Source organism: Ammospiza caudacuta, chromosome 1 (assembly GCF_027887145.1).
Source record: "Ammospiza caudacuta isolate bAmmCau1 chromosome 1, bAmmCau1.pri, whole genome shotgun sequence".
In the NCBI taxonomy this organism is placed as follows: Eukaryota; Metazoa; Chordata; class Aves; order Passeriformes; family Passerellidae; genus Ammospiza; species Ammospiza caudacuta.
This window is the reverse complement of record NC_080593.1, coordinates 83,260,391-83,275,291: the sequence shown is the minus strand read 5'-3', so window position 1 is coordinate 83,275,291 and position 14,901 is coordinate 83,260,391. Positions and strand designations below refer to the sequence as shown.

Sequence of the window (14,901 nt, the reverse complement as noted above, 5' to 3'; positions counted from 1 at the left end):
ATTTGTAAGGAAGGAGAGTTTAATAAGTTTTATTGGATGTGCTTAGCTAGTAAGAAAGGTGATAGGATTTTTACATACAAGCATTTTTTCAGGCTTTCTCCTTCAAAAATTTACCCTCTCTTAGACCCTCTTTCTATCACTATTTTGACAATACAAGTATTTCTACAACAGGTGAAAAGCTGCATACAATATAGCCTGATTGTGCAGGCATACTTAGAGTCTTGGCTCATGACAAACATACTACTTGTGAAAAGAAACATGGCTTTAGCCTGTAAGCTCTGCCTTATTTTCCTTCATTTCCATAGATCAGGAAGTAATTAAAACTACCTACCATCCCCAATGGGTGATTCTTTTTCATGCTAGCAAAGATCTTATGACTCTTACAAGCTAAGGAAGGCTCTCCCAGGAGCAGAAGTGAACTTGTGAAATTGCATTGAGATTAAGTGAGGGTGAAAAGTGGATAGAGGTGACTACACTTAAATACCTTGATGAAAAGCTATTGTTGTTAATCACAGCATTAATGCTGCTTTTCCTTCCATATCCCTTGCAAGAAACACACTCATTAAAAATTGTCCTGGTAGGAGTAGTGACTATGAAAAAGATGAAAACCATGCATGTGTGCTTACTGAAATACCCCTTACTTTTTGCAGAATTCCTCTAAATGACCCACCTTGGACTAACTGGTTTTACACTATCAGACAGCTGCACATTATTACACTCTCTGAGTCAAACAAGTTCAAGTGAGGGGAAGAACATATCACAAATTCTTTTAATCTCACTCTGCAGGGAGTGTGAACCACCTTGCGCATAAAAATATATAAAATTCTGACCACTCCTCCTTTATCACCTCCCTCTCACTTTCTTTTTTCTGCCAGACACAGTTCAATTTTTTAAGTCCTAATAGCACAAATACAATGAAAAAGAGATTAGTAGCTTGATCATACTTCAGACAGGAGTTAATGTCACCTTGACAGACAACCAGAGTGTTTTATTTTGACAGAAGATTGAAGTTAAGCCTTTTTTTCTCAAACCCTTCAAAGTACATCTGTTTTTCAACCCAAATATTTTTGTGGAAGGATAAAATTAAAATTAAATACAGTGAAATAAGAGGCTCTCCTAAGCACTTTTTAAAATTTAGGCTTTTTTAAGGTCTTAGGCTAAAATAGTGAAAAACTGGATTTATAATTTATGAACCATACAGTACTGTGAGGAAAGCTCACATAAAATATTGTCCTTCTCCCACATATCCATACCTGAAAATTAGGGTTGGGATTGGGATATGGAAGCCAAGCAGAGCGAGAGTTCTCCTGGTATTTGAAGGGTCCGTTAAAGGCCTGAGTTATGGCACTCAGATTGAAAACACAAACTGCTGAGGCTGCTATGCTGTTCCTGCAAAAGAAATAAATACATTAACCTATGCAATAACACTAAGAAGTCAAATTGCTGAAAAATAAATAAAAAGGCAATAACTCTTCAATCCTTCAAGTAATTAATGAAGCAGACATGATCAGCCAGGAGATGATATCTCAAGATAATGATAAACGATGAGCTGATTTAGCATAGTAATTTTATTTAGAATATTTGTCAGCCGTACCAAGAAGCTGGTGTGGGGGAAAGCTCAGAACTTCCTACTTTGTGCTGCTGTTCTAATACCATGAGACACCTCTTTTCTAGGTACAAAGTTCAGGATGATATTATTCTCAGAGTCCAATGAAGTTTCTTCCATACAACAAATGACTACATAACATAAGTAAGGTTTTTCAGTGTGTGGTATGTCTCTAGATCCTATGGAATGTCTGGACAAGACACATCCACAAACAATCCTGTCTTCCAAGAGATGTTGTACAGCAATAAGAATGCAAGTTGCAGAAACCCATCAAGAGAAAACAACTTGGACTGCTTACAAGATATCATGTTAAAAAAATAAACATCAATAAATGGCAGCTGGACAAAACACATGATTTCCTGGGTTTGCCTTGAAAATGTGATGTACAAGGCAATAAAGCAATTCTGCATAGTGCAAAGAATATAATCTAAAAGCTATGAAAGCTCCTAACATGGAAAGCTGCATTGTTCTTTTCCTCATTTTGAGATAATTGAATAGATAATGAAGGTGTCAATTGCACAGATTTCCTGTTGCAGCTAAAAGTGCTGGCAACTGATCCAGACAGCATTCTTCTCTGGCTTTTTTTCCCCACTATTTTTTTTAAGCTTACCCTGGAATTTACACAAGGCTTAAGAAAACCTACTATAGAAACTCCATAATGATGAAAAAAAAAAAAAAAACAACTCAACAACTGAAAAAAGAATTAGGATATACAGATTAAAGACCAGGACAAAAGAGCGATTTGCTTTCTTATGCTTGTCTCTCTGATTCCAAAGGAGGCCAAAAGGAAGCCCAAAACTTGAAGTTCCATGCTTACAACTTCTGCAGAATCAATCATCATTGGAGCTGATAAATCCCTACTTATATCACTAAATGCATCTCACTAATATTATTAATGGTACCAATGTTTTCTTGAATTTCATTAAGTCCTATGAGGACATGAGACTCATGTTTATAGATTTTTTGGATAGTCTGAAAGAAACAAAATCACCTTTTTATGAAGCAGTGGCTATAGTGGACTTGATTGTCAACGACGTATAAAAGATGCGTGTTTGGCTGTCAGAGAAATGTTTCCATTTTTTCCCTCCACAAGCATATTAAAATATACTAAAAAAGCATTAAGGTACAATAAATTAATTTTAATTATGAAGATATTGAGACTGAAGAATTATGAATGCCATTAAGTTATATCTGATGCTGTTTCATGAAAAGAAAGGAATATGTTGTTCCGTCATAGGAAACCCTTGTGTTTCTCCACCGTCACTTGCAGGCCAGAAAGGTGGATTATATGAGTTCCACAAACTATCTTTGAACAGAAGTCGTCATGGGGAAGTAATCCTAGCTCTAAAATATTTCAAAAACACTTAAAAATTTAGTTACAACATTTGATGGCCGGCATTTAAACAGAGCAACTGAAAAACCTCACTCTCAAACCTTTATAATTAATTGGTTCCTCTTTGGACAGTTCATCTCTCTTGGACAGTCAGAACATTGGGCCACAGGGGAAGAAGTAAGTAGAGAAAAGGTTTAAAATACTGTCTACTTTCATGAGGCAAAGGTAGTCTTAACAATAGCAAGTCCATTTTCAGGAGAGCCAGGAAGCATCAGGAACATCATTCCTCTTCCATGGCCAAAGCCCCATGGATTTTCTAGAGCAGAATTCCTCTGCTCAGACTTTTCATGGCAGGAACATGTCCAGGCTACTTTGACTTCTCAAGAAAGATCTGGTTGAAGAGTGTATGTGGATGACATCTGACAAATTCCTGTCATTTAGTTTATCAACTAATCAGGAAAACAACAAGATTAAAAGTACCCGTTGAAACAACAGCAAATTTTCTTATCCCCAGTAATCTCAAAGTCTCTGGTCTTCTCTTTACATAACAGTGTTTAGATCCCCTACATTATTCCATTGCAGAAACAGGCTGAGCTCATCATCCAATGTCATGAGTTAGGAATTGCCAAAGTCTGGTGCAACCATCTCATCACTAGTCTTGCTCACAACAGAGCTGCCAGCCCAGGGGTGAGCCTCAGTCTAGAAGATGCCAAAATGAGCTCAAATTCATGCTCACTGTCTAGAATGCATAGGGATTATAATTTGCTGGCATTAATTTGTGAATGCTTCTAACTGGTTAATGGATATTTATGAAAGGTAGGCACCCCTGTGTTCAGGGGTGCCTTACCTATGTTTTAAGTGCCCAAGGACCTTTTAAAATCTAGACAAAACTGATTTACACAGCAAGACAGGTTGTGTACAAGAAGGTTGGAGAATCAGAACTCGAAATCAGAAATTATTCCAGTGGTCTGAACACTGGGCTGCACAGCCATAACACAGAGTCTGCTCTCACTGAGCAGCATTTGAAACCAGTCATCATGTTTAAATTTAAAAAGGATATTTCTGAGATAAATGTCTCTTTTTTTCTATGCCCATCCAACTTTTTTATATTTAACAAGTTTGAATTTCTAAGACCAAATTGTACTTTTTTGTCTTAATTTTACCTTATTGATATACAGGTTCACTTAAAATTATGTTAAATTCTTGGTTTGACCTTCAAATTCACATAAGGACATGTTAGAACTATATTAAAATACTTAAGAGCACCTCTTGTGCTGTTTTAGGTAAGATGAGTTCTCTATAACATGGCCAAATTCCATCATGCTAAATTCATGATTGTGTCACATTGAAATGATAAATTATTTATTTTATCAATACATAATGCATTTGCATCTTACAATAGTAAAAATAAAAGTTAATTACTTCCTAACAATAAGTGAAGAAATTGGCAGAATAGTCTTAAACACAACTGGCTCCCTGCACTAAGGAAATAATTAGAATTTATTCCTTCTCTCATGTTTTCAACAATTAATGTGGGAAACATTTGGAACTGATACTTATTCACAGAAAAGAGTGGATTGGGCAAAACAACAGTTTAAATTTATGATGTTTACTTGGCATATGCAGAAGAGAGTAGCTCAGAAGTTCTAGGTTTTGGCATCACAAACAGCAAGAAAATAAAATATATCACTCAGTCTACTTACACATTAGTGGTAAAAATGCCATAGATCAAGTCCAGTTCTGGCAGGAAGAAAGTACTCTGAAGTTCATTGTAGTAAAATGGAATTTCTCCAGGGCGAGAGCAGTTCAGACGAGCTTTCATGAAGGTAGTCCAGGTATCCTCCAGCACAAACTTGCCACCAATATCATTTTTGCACACCCGAGCAGCACGAGAGAAAACTGTTTTCCCACAGTCATGTTCCACTGCATTTTCCCGGAAGAAGAAGTAAGTAAAGTTCCCAATATCATAAGATGACACAAAATTTGGTTCTGAAAATAACAGAAGGAAAGATCATTTATTGCCTTCTTGTGATATATGCACTCATACTGACATGGAAGTTGGATTTATCTTCAAGCATTATATTTAGATAAACACATTTTTTAATATCCTTTAGGGATGTGGCACCACGACATCTGAATAGACCAGCTCATGTCCAGCTGGGATTATGAGATGCATGATCATGATGTGCTGGGGTTGGCTGGGTAAATTTTTTAATTCTTTTCATAGTAGCAAGCATGGCACTGTGTTTCGGATTTATGCTGGAAACAGCGCTGGTAATTCAGGGATGTTTTTGTCATTGTTGAGCAGCACTTACACAGAACCAAGGCCTTTTCCTTCTCACACCACCCCACCAGCACAAAAACCAGCTGAGCTGCCATCTGGGGTCAAACCACGGCATGTGGCTGACAGGTTTTGCTCTAGGTGTTTATAGAACAAGACTGTGCTGGGCAACCTTGGCTCAGCTCACTGTATTCCACCATCAAAAGTGTCTCGGAGGTTTCACTCTTCACATAAGGGCACAGTGAATTCTTACTATGTAATTGCTTTATCTTTTAACTCTGTTTCTGCTTTGCCACCATGCCATTACTCCAGATGAGCAGGATAACGGGTGGTAATTGATGGTGAGTAAAAATGTGCTCAGGGGCTGTAATTAAAAGAAAAGAGAGCTACACAAGAATATTTGATGGTAAGATAACTGCATTTCAATCCTATCTGGCTTAATGCTTTTGTGAGCATTACAGATTTCTTTTTCCTTATTAAAAAAATTATTGAAAATTATTCAAAAAAACCGATCAAAAACTCGATGGTGATGAAGGAGAAATTAGAGAATATGTAAAAAAAAAAATCTGTAAAGCAACAGATGGCAATACTTCTTGAAAGGAAAGAAATAAAGGAACAGTGGGATACCAAAGACAATAAACATGTGGTCCATTTCCTGTAAGGATTACTAGAACTGAGGAAAGTCCATGACCTTAGAAGAGGCTGACAACTTGACAAGTTCTTAAAGGGAAGATAAATTTGATACATAGATTTGTGAAGAAAAGTCCCACTTGTGCAAGGAACCATTTTAGAACACTGATACCTCTGAAAAACAAGGGAACTTTTATTTCTCATTTCCAAATTTTATTCTGAAGTGGAAAAACCAATTTAAAAACTGTTTTAAAAACATCTGTTGTGAGGAAGCATTTCAAATAAAATTAATAGATTAAAATTTTTTGACAGCACTATTGTATAGAAAAAGGCTGCTGCAATTCACTGTAAGCATTTTACAGGAATATCTCAAACCTATCAGAACTTTGGAGGGGCACTAGAAAGGCAAGCAAGCTGGCACTGCCTCACAGCAGTCCAAACTGTCAGAAAACTCTTTTTCAAAGACAGACCAGATCCCAGCTAATGTGGCCTCTTGTGCTGCTTCCATCTCTATCTGCTGTGCTGAGAGTTCCCAGGGCAGGTTTTTGGCAGCAGTGATTATGAGCTGCCTCAGATGTACGAAGCTGAGCAGATCCAATAGTGCTCTCACTCCTCCCTGTAACTTTCACCCTCTATTTTATGAAGTGCTTCCTTGAGAGCAGTCTGGAACATACCACATTTTTTCCACATTCAGAGCCGCACAGGTATTTTGCTGGCAGATCACAACCCAACAATTTTAAGAACATGTTGGTGTCTTGAGCCTTCCTAAGTTGCATACTATCAGTGCATTTGTTTCTTTAAAAAAAAGGAATGAAAAAGGCAAAACAGTTGGACAGGACTTATATAATAAGAAATAAAATTACACTGGCAATATACAAAGAACTAAACTATTAGTAATGTTAATCCTACTACAACCTCAAATATTCATTCCGCATCTGCATAAAACTTTCATTACAATAGGAATTTTGCTTCAAAGGCCTCAAAAGCTTCAAAAACCTACTGTGCAAATACTCAAAATCAATTTGATCCACCCACAAAAAATATTTTGTACAAACATTAAAAAAAGGAGGCCCTGCCTTGCCATCAGGCCTGAAGATATGTCTCACTGGAGGCCCAGTGATATCTACATTGGCACCACAGAATCTCACTGAAGAGTTAAAAAAAACACTATTGGAATCTTCCAGCATCAGGAATGATGAATTGCAAAAATAAAACAAACTTCACAAACTATAGGCGTAAAAATATTATGAAATGCATTCAGAATGTACTCAGGGGTCTTGAAAATCCATGTCAACCTTTCAAAAGACAGTATTTTGAAGTTGCATTGATAACCATAATAGATGTATAAAAAATACCTAGTACTCATATTTCATTGTTTCAAAACTGAAAAACAATATATACAACTGCAAATATCTCTACTTTATTGATTATGAACCAATGAAATTGTGACCTGCTGTTGAAACTTGTGAAAACTTCTTTCATTTTCATTAAATGTAATAATCTCAGAGTTACCTTAGGGAATTTAGTGGATACAGAAAGATTATCGTGTCAGACTTTGTTTATTTCATTCTCTCTCTTTAGGAAAAATGAACAGGGTCACCTCAAAATTTCAAAAGGAAAAATAGCATCTCAGCTAGGAAAAATCAGTTCTTATATGTCCAACTATTGTGCTGTGAACTGCTATTTGTTGACATGGAAAGCTTTACCATGTAAGTTTTTAATGCAGCAAATGAAGTGAATCTCTTGTTTCATGCTGACTTTGCAAATAGCTCTTGGAAGGGCAAACACATCTCATTTCTGATTTATCAGATCACCACAGCAAGTGCAAGGATTCTGGTGTGTGGCACGTACTTGCGTACGAGAATGTCAACCTGTAATAATGTCACAAATATTGTATACGACCTCTAGAGGGTTTTTTATATATTCAATTTATGGACATGTCAGGCTGACTAGACTTTCCCAAATTAAATGGAACCAGTGTAATCAGGAAAGCAAGAAAATGACTGTCAATGTGACCCAAAACATAGCTCCAGTGTACATCACAGAGCAGTGCTACACAGAGCACAAGTCCAAGCACCAAAGGCTGGGTGGCTAGTTAGTGCTGCCCCTGGGCAAACACACCACTCTGCTATTTCTGAAGTTTGCTCACTCACCACAAATCCTGGGAATTTCTACCATTTTCTTCATAAAGCAGTGTGAGCACTGCCCAACAAGGATGCTTCCCCACAGACTCTTCTAAGTTACTGCAAAAAACACAACTCAACCATATGAAGCCAAGATAGTGCTTCAATCAGAAATAATGTGATTGCATTTCTGAAGGTTGGAGACAAACCTACATTTTCTGGGGAACACAGTCTCTGTTTTTAATGTGAAAGCACTTAACAGGAAGACACAATGATTCCCTTTAGATTACTCACCCTTTCCACCTGCCAAAGGTGTCATGCATAAGCTTATTTCCTTGGCCTTTTTTATTTAGTGATGTGGATATAGTCTGAGGGGTAAAAGAATAAGAGGAATTGTACAGGAATTTTTCTGTGGATAGAAATGGGAAATAGGAGCATTAAAAGAGCTCCTTGAGAACATCTGAGATAGTCTTGGCCTCTTCTTGTTGTCTGAACTTAGGAGCAAGAAAGTACACTTCTGCTCTTCAATCCATATAACTTCACTTCTGAAGCAATCTAACATGGCTTAATTTACATAGTTAGTGGATGCTACTGCTTCCAGAGTTAACCAAATGACAGGAAATGGTCTAACTTTCCTTAAGGAGGTAACAGCAATTAACCTTAAGGATTTGAAGGTCCAAAGCCTACTCTAAGCAAGTAAGAGCTGTGACTTCCACTGACTGTCCCTGCGAGATGTGACCACTCACATCTGAAGTGCAAGGCACTTGAAGACCCAATCCAAAGTGAAATTAACCCCAGAAATGTTAAAAGAAAGCTAAAATATTATTTTTTTCTGATTTAGACACATCATATTATATATGTATATATGCACACAATATAAGACACACACACAGAGACATATGAATACATAATATATTCAAGATCTTAGGAGTCTAGATACGGCTCTAATGTTGAATGACATCTCTCTGGAACCTGTTCACTTGTTCACTGACCTCACTACATCAATGAATCACACCACACTGTTGATCTCTAAAGACCCATTTCTTCCAAATAATTGTATTCAGCCAAATGCTTAATAGCATTAAATTCTAGAAAGACACATTTGAGGATTTTTGAATAAACTTCACATTTCAGCTAGAAATGCTCTTCAAAAGGGACACTTAAAGCAATGGAAAGAATTTAAGCTTCAGATGTGCCAGTCTTTATTATTTCCTTTCATCTTATTAACATAATCAAAAAAGTCCAGTAGCAGTTGCATTCTGCCATCTCTGGATATTCATTAAGTATATTCATTTAGTTGTGGCCCTTTGCAGCTGTTGGGAAAAAAAGTACAGACCTTCCATTAGGCTGATCAAGGCATCACTGCTCATGAAGTTTTAGGGACAAATTTTATTGACAGAGTAAAAATTTCCTACACCATTATATGTCCCAAAAGTAATACATAACTTGTGGTCATCACAGCTATATCCATCCTCAGGAGCTGAACTGTAAAATGTTAAGTTCTGTATGAAACTGCTGGGAATGGTTTATTAATAGCTATTTTTCCTCTGTTTCACAATTACCTGTGATGCGTGCTAAAAATGCCAACCTGCCATAGAGTAGCTGGCTACCAATCTATTTGGACTATTTCCTTTGCAATGCCTTAGCTCTCCATGATTTCTTTTACATTCTTTTCCTTTTGCTAAATTGAAAATTTTATAGGTATGGAAGAGCAAGGACAGCAAAATACACTAAAACTGGGTATCCCAGACATTTTTTTTCCAATCTTCTCTTATATTGCTGATAGATTTTATAATACAATTCAACATAATCATAAAAGTGGATGCTCACTTATTACTTTTTTACTGATGTACTCTAATAAATTCTGAAATGCAATTATTTATTTTCTGAAAAATTGTTTTCAAATATGGTATTACAAAATCCCTTGTTTTATTTCCTGTTGTTTATTTTAAATAAGTCTCCTTCATTTTCAAGGTAAAGTGTTCTTACATCGCATAATACTTTGCAATTTATTATATCATTTTGCTGATGTAAATTTGCCAGTGGCAAACTTAGTCACAGCAGCCATTCTGTACTCTAACCTAATACTGAAGTCCTTGAAGTCACACCTGGAGTTCAGTGGATTTTGTCACCTATATTCAGTGGATAGACACCTTGCAAAGCCTTGTATGTAAGGGGGGGGGGGGGGGGGTAAGTGTGAAAAATACATAGGGGTTTCATTCATTTGCCCAAAACCTCTAGAAATTTGGGGATCTATCAAAAGATACGGAAGTTTGGATGGTTACTTAAAAGTGAATCCAGAATTCCCAGACACAGAGGAATCTAGTGTTCTTTAAGGAGATTTTGCCAACCAGCTGTCATGGAATGGAAAGAAAACCCAATTATGATGGCTTACCCATTTCCCTCCAAATATTTTCACTGCCAATTTTTTTTCTTTTCTCTGTTTTAGTCTTTCAGGGAAGAAGACAAGTAAATGACTTTCCCTGCAGACTTGTTCATTTGGTTTGCATGGCCAAGCTTTGGTGAGGGGGCTACAGGGGTGGCTTCCATGAGAAGCTGCCAGAAGCTTCTCCCCTGTCCAGCTCTGCCAATCCCTGGCAGCTCCAACAGATGGACATGCCACTGGCCAAGGCTGGGCCAATTAGAAATGGTAGTAATGCATCTGTGATTACAGATTTAAGAAGGAAGAATAGTTATTGCAGTTGTAGTTGTGGCCACAGAAGAGAGGAGTCAAAGAATGTGAGAGAAGCAGCCCTGTGGACACCAAGGTCGGTGGAGAAGGAGGGGCAGGAGGTGCTCCAGGTGCCGGAGCTGAGATTCCCCTCCAGCTGGAGGTGAAGACCATGGTGAAGCAGCTGTGCCCCTGCAGCCCATGGAGTTCCATGGGGGTGCAGAAATCCACCTGCAGCCTGTGCAGGAGCCCCATGCTGGAGCAAGTGGATACCTGAGAGGAGGCTGTGACCCCATGGAAGGCCCATGGAAAGAGGGGCCCTTGCTGGAGCAGCCAGTCCTTGAAGGACCACACCTTGTAGAAGAGTGACCAAAACTGCAGCAGTTTGGAGAGAACTGTTGCTTGTGGGGTGGACTCACACTGGAGAAGTTCATGGAGAACTGTCTCCCATGGGAGATACGGTGCAGCAGGGAAATGAGCCCTCTCCCTGAGCAAAGAGAGAAGCCATGGGTGATGAACTGGCCATAACCCCCATTCCCTGTCTCACTGTGCCACTGGGGTAGGAGGTAGAGCTGGGAGGGAGAGAGGCATGCGGGGGAAGGTGGAGGGTTTTAAGGTTTTCTTTTACTTTTCATTATCCTGCTCTGATTTTGTTAGCAATAAATTCAATTCATATCTCTAATTTGAGCCTGTTTAGCTCATGATCATATTTGGTGAGTGATCTCTTCCCATCCTTAACTCATGAACCCTCTGTTATATCTTCTCTCCCCCATGCAGCTGTGGAGGGGAGTGACAGAGAGGCTTTGTTGGTGAGTGCCTGGCATACAGACAGCATCAACCCATTCCAACCTGCTCCTCTTTTCCTTTTTCTTTTTTTTCCTTTTTTCTTCTCATAATAAAAAGGAAATCAATTTCATAATCATCCTCTTCCCCTTTCACCTTAAGGCTTGGTACATCTGCTGTTGAAATTCCATCTCTATCTCCAATATTCCTGTCACAGAATCACACAGAATCAGAGAATGAGTCAGGTTAGAAGGGTCATCTCACTCAGGCTCCCTGCTCAAGTCAGGTCATCCTAAAATACATTGGTCAGGATTCTGTCTGGGCTGTTCTTGAATATCCCCAGTGAATGAAACTCCACAGCCTCTCTGGGTCATGTGTTCCAGTGCACAGTTACTTGCACAGTAAAGACATTATTCCTCATATTCAGGTAACCTTTCAGTCCCCTCCTTTCTTTGATAAATGCTGGTTTTCATGTGTTCATGTTCCCTGAAATTTGAAATTTTCCACCTTCCCCTGACTGAGATGCATTTCAGTCCTAAGTTCCTTCATTCTCTCTGGGTCACTGCGTATCAGAGCTGTGTGCATTAATGAGGGCCACACTCCTGTTGTGCCTCTCTGCAGCTGGGAACAGATGATCTGCTTGCAGCAGTGTCCTCCTTCCTCATCCAGCCTCTCTGATTGGCACCTGACATAAGCAGGCTAGATGAGATACAAAAGAACAAGCTCTGTCCTCAGTAACCCCCTCGTGTTTTTAATAAATGGTAGGTAGACCTGGCTGGTTTACCTAGGGTAGAAAAGAACTAAAAATATCCTAACTCCATGGGTAGTGATTGCTGTCTACCATTTCAAACAGGTAAGGAATTGAAGGTGTTTTGTAATAACTTAGTCTGGCACAGGAAAAAGGAAAGTAGGGGAGGCACCTCCACCTCACACCAGCTTACTGCTCTCCTACACTATCACTGCCATCAAGGAGAAGATGTACGAATTTGAAATAAAAAACACAGCTTAACTGCTCAAATTTTTCCTCTGGTAACTGCTCCAGTGAAGAAGCCAAAGGACAGGTTTCAAAACCAGCAGGTATTTTCTCTCCTATTTTAGGATACTGGCAAAAATGATGATATACACAAAAGAAAAAAACCTTATGGGTGGCAGAACCAAAGAAATGTAATTATTTATCTTCTTGCAAAATAAGCAAAACTGGCAGAATATGCCTTGCATATTTTCAGTCAGGACTCTTATCTGAAAGAGTACATTGCACACTCTGGTTTTGAGATACATGAAATATCATATAATAAAGAAAAGCTTGCACTAGGTAATTACAAGGCTTTTCATTAAAACCCAGAAAAATGAAAGGAATTATTATAGCCATTTCCATTAATCCTTAAAAACAAAATTGAAAGAATTAATTTTTATTCTTAGATCATAAATTCTCTCTACACATCCTACTAGTAGCAAAAGTTATAATAAAATTCTGTTAACAAACAATAATAGGCATTGATTCAGAGCTGTATTAAACCCCACCAGCCAAACCATCTTTTTAAAAATTTTACTCTTACTATTACTTGTGAAGATTAAAAATATCTGCTCTGGATGAATAATCTTTTTATTAGTGTTTTTAAGAAAGTGATCTCAGAAGAACCACTTTACTAAGAGTATCTAATAACCAAATGCTTAGGACAGAAAAAGGAAAAATAGCAATATTATGTCTAGCAGTAAAGCAGAACAATCCAAACATTCATCTCCTCAGATGGAAAGGCTTCTCATTTGGAAGAGATTATTTTATTTTATTTTATTTTATTTTTCAATTTTATTTTATTTTTGTTTTATTTTATTGCTACATCTGATCCAGGATTAAATTTTAATTATCTATCATCTGCCCACTGATGAAATGTTGTGACATTTAGAACACTGGTTTTATTTATTTAATATGTTCCAATAGCATCTACCCTTACATGTCGAGGGTAAAGAAAACAGCTGAAATAATTTCAAGATAATTGGACACCCATGCAACTGTAAGGAAAGGCATTTAACAAATTATGAAACCAAATGTAGTAATGTTTCTTTGCATGATGAAACAGACAGGGATTTCCTTTTCTTTTTTTTAATGTTTTGCCCTTTTATTGGCTGAGGGAAGCAAACAGACATTATAGACTAAGGCCAACTTTCACACTGAGGTATCAGATAACATTTAGTGATTTAAAGAGGTGTATTGAAAGGAGAAATACCTTTACTAACTGTAAATGTTGGACTACAGAAAAGGTTTCTAAATTTAAACACTGAAGGCTTTTCATTGCCAATCTGGACACACTGCAACTGTGGACTGCAAATATAACTATTACATTTACTTCTGTTCTCTAGAGAAAACTGTGACAAATTCTGCCCCTGCTGCACTTTGCAGATCAACTCTACAGTAAAGTCTAATTAGAAGCATACTACATCAACTCCAGATATTATTTAAACATTTTTATACTGACAGCTTAAAGACACTGAAACAGACAGCATGGCAGCTTAATGAAAGAACAATTTCTTTTTTATCATTTAATAATGTCCAAAATAGACTGGTAAGGCAGACTGTTCTTCTTATGAAACACTAAAAGGGAAATTTTAAAACATTCCAGCAACATGTTGCCCTTTACTGACCTGAGCAGCTGGCTGAAGTTCAGGGTCTTGCTGACTCCTTTGTTCAGGAGAAGAAATCAGTGGGAGAGATGTTTGCTTTAGACACAACCCTCAGTGTGTGCTCTATCACCTCAAATTGTTTCTCTGAAGCACACAAACACTTGAACATGGATTCAGAGAGAGAGGGTAGGCAGCAGAACAGGACACCTTACAGAATAAATTACTGGTAAGCAGTCTTTCCACTTCCTTCATCTGTTTGTGCATGTATACATATCCATGGGAGTAACTTCAGGCATTCCATTTTCCCTTACATAGGAGAAGTGATGGCCAAAATCTGACATCACGGGAAGGAGAGTTTGGTTCTCTATTTCACATTGGCAGGCTTACTATCCTGCAGCCAGCAGGGCTGTTGGATGGGGAGAGAGCTGGTTTGCAGCTCTCTTTGACTCCTCTGGGTGATCGTGCTCCCTTTGAGAACACTGACCTAGGTGCAAAGTGCCAACAGGGTTGGCAAGAGGACCACACAGGGGCTGTCTCTCCCTGCATTGCCACTTGATAAAGTCCTTGTGGCAGCCCAACCCCTGCTGAACTAAGGTGAGTGCTACTACAGTGGCCTGGTGCTTCAGGGGCATCTCATCACGGAGACAAGCTGAATTTCTGCATGGTTACAACTGTGGTCAAAAAACTGCTCACTGCCTTTGGGCCAGCTGCATCTGATGTTCTCTACAGGAGCACCAGGAAGACAGAAATAGCACTGATAAACAGAACATATTTTCTGTTTATCAATTTCAAATCAAGCAAAACAATTTCTTTTCCTAGAAGCAGAGGGAAGTTCTGAAATAAATAAAAAAAAAT

At 38.1% G+C, this 14,901-nt stretch overlaps 1 protein-coding gene across 5 annotated transcripts in view; it reads right to left on the bottom strand.

The window, feature by feature from the left end:
• Positions 1-14,901, bottom strand: part of SEMA5A (semaphorin 5A) — a 372,788-nt gene that overhangs the window by 118,225 nt on the left and 239,662 nt on the right. For all 5 annotated transcript variants that reach the window (XM_058824781.1, XM_058824771.1, XM_058824791.1 and 2 more), the window contains 2 exons: positions 4,643-4,928; positions 1,254-1,389 (listed from right to left, as the gene is read on the bottom strand). In XM_058824781.1, coding sequence (XP_058680764.1) covers positions 1,254-1,389; positions 4,643-4,928 — 422 coding nt within the window. The remainder of the gene's footprint in view (positions 1-1,253; positions 1,390-4,642; positions 4,929-14,901) is intronic.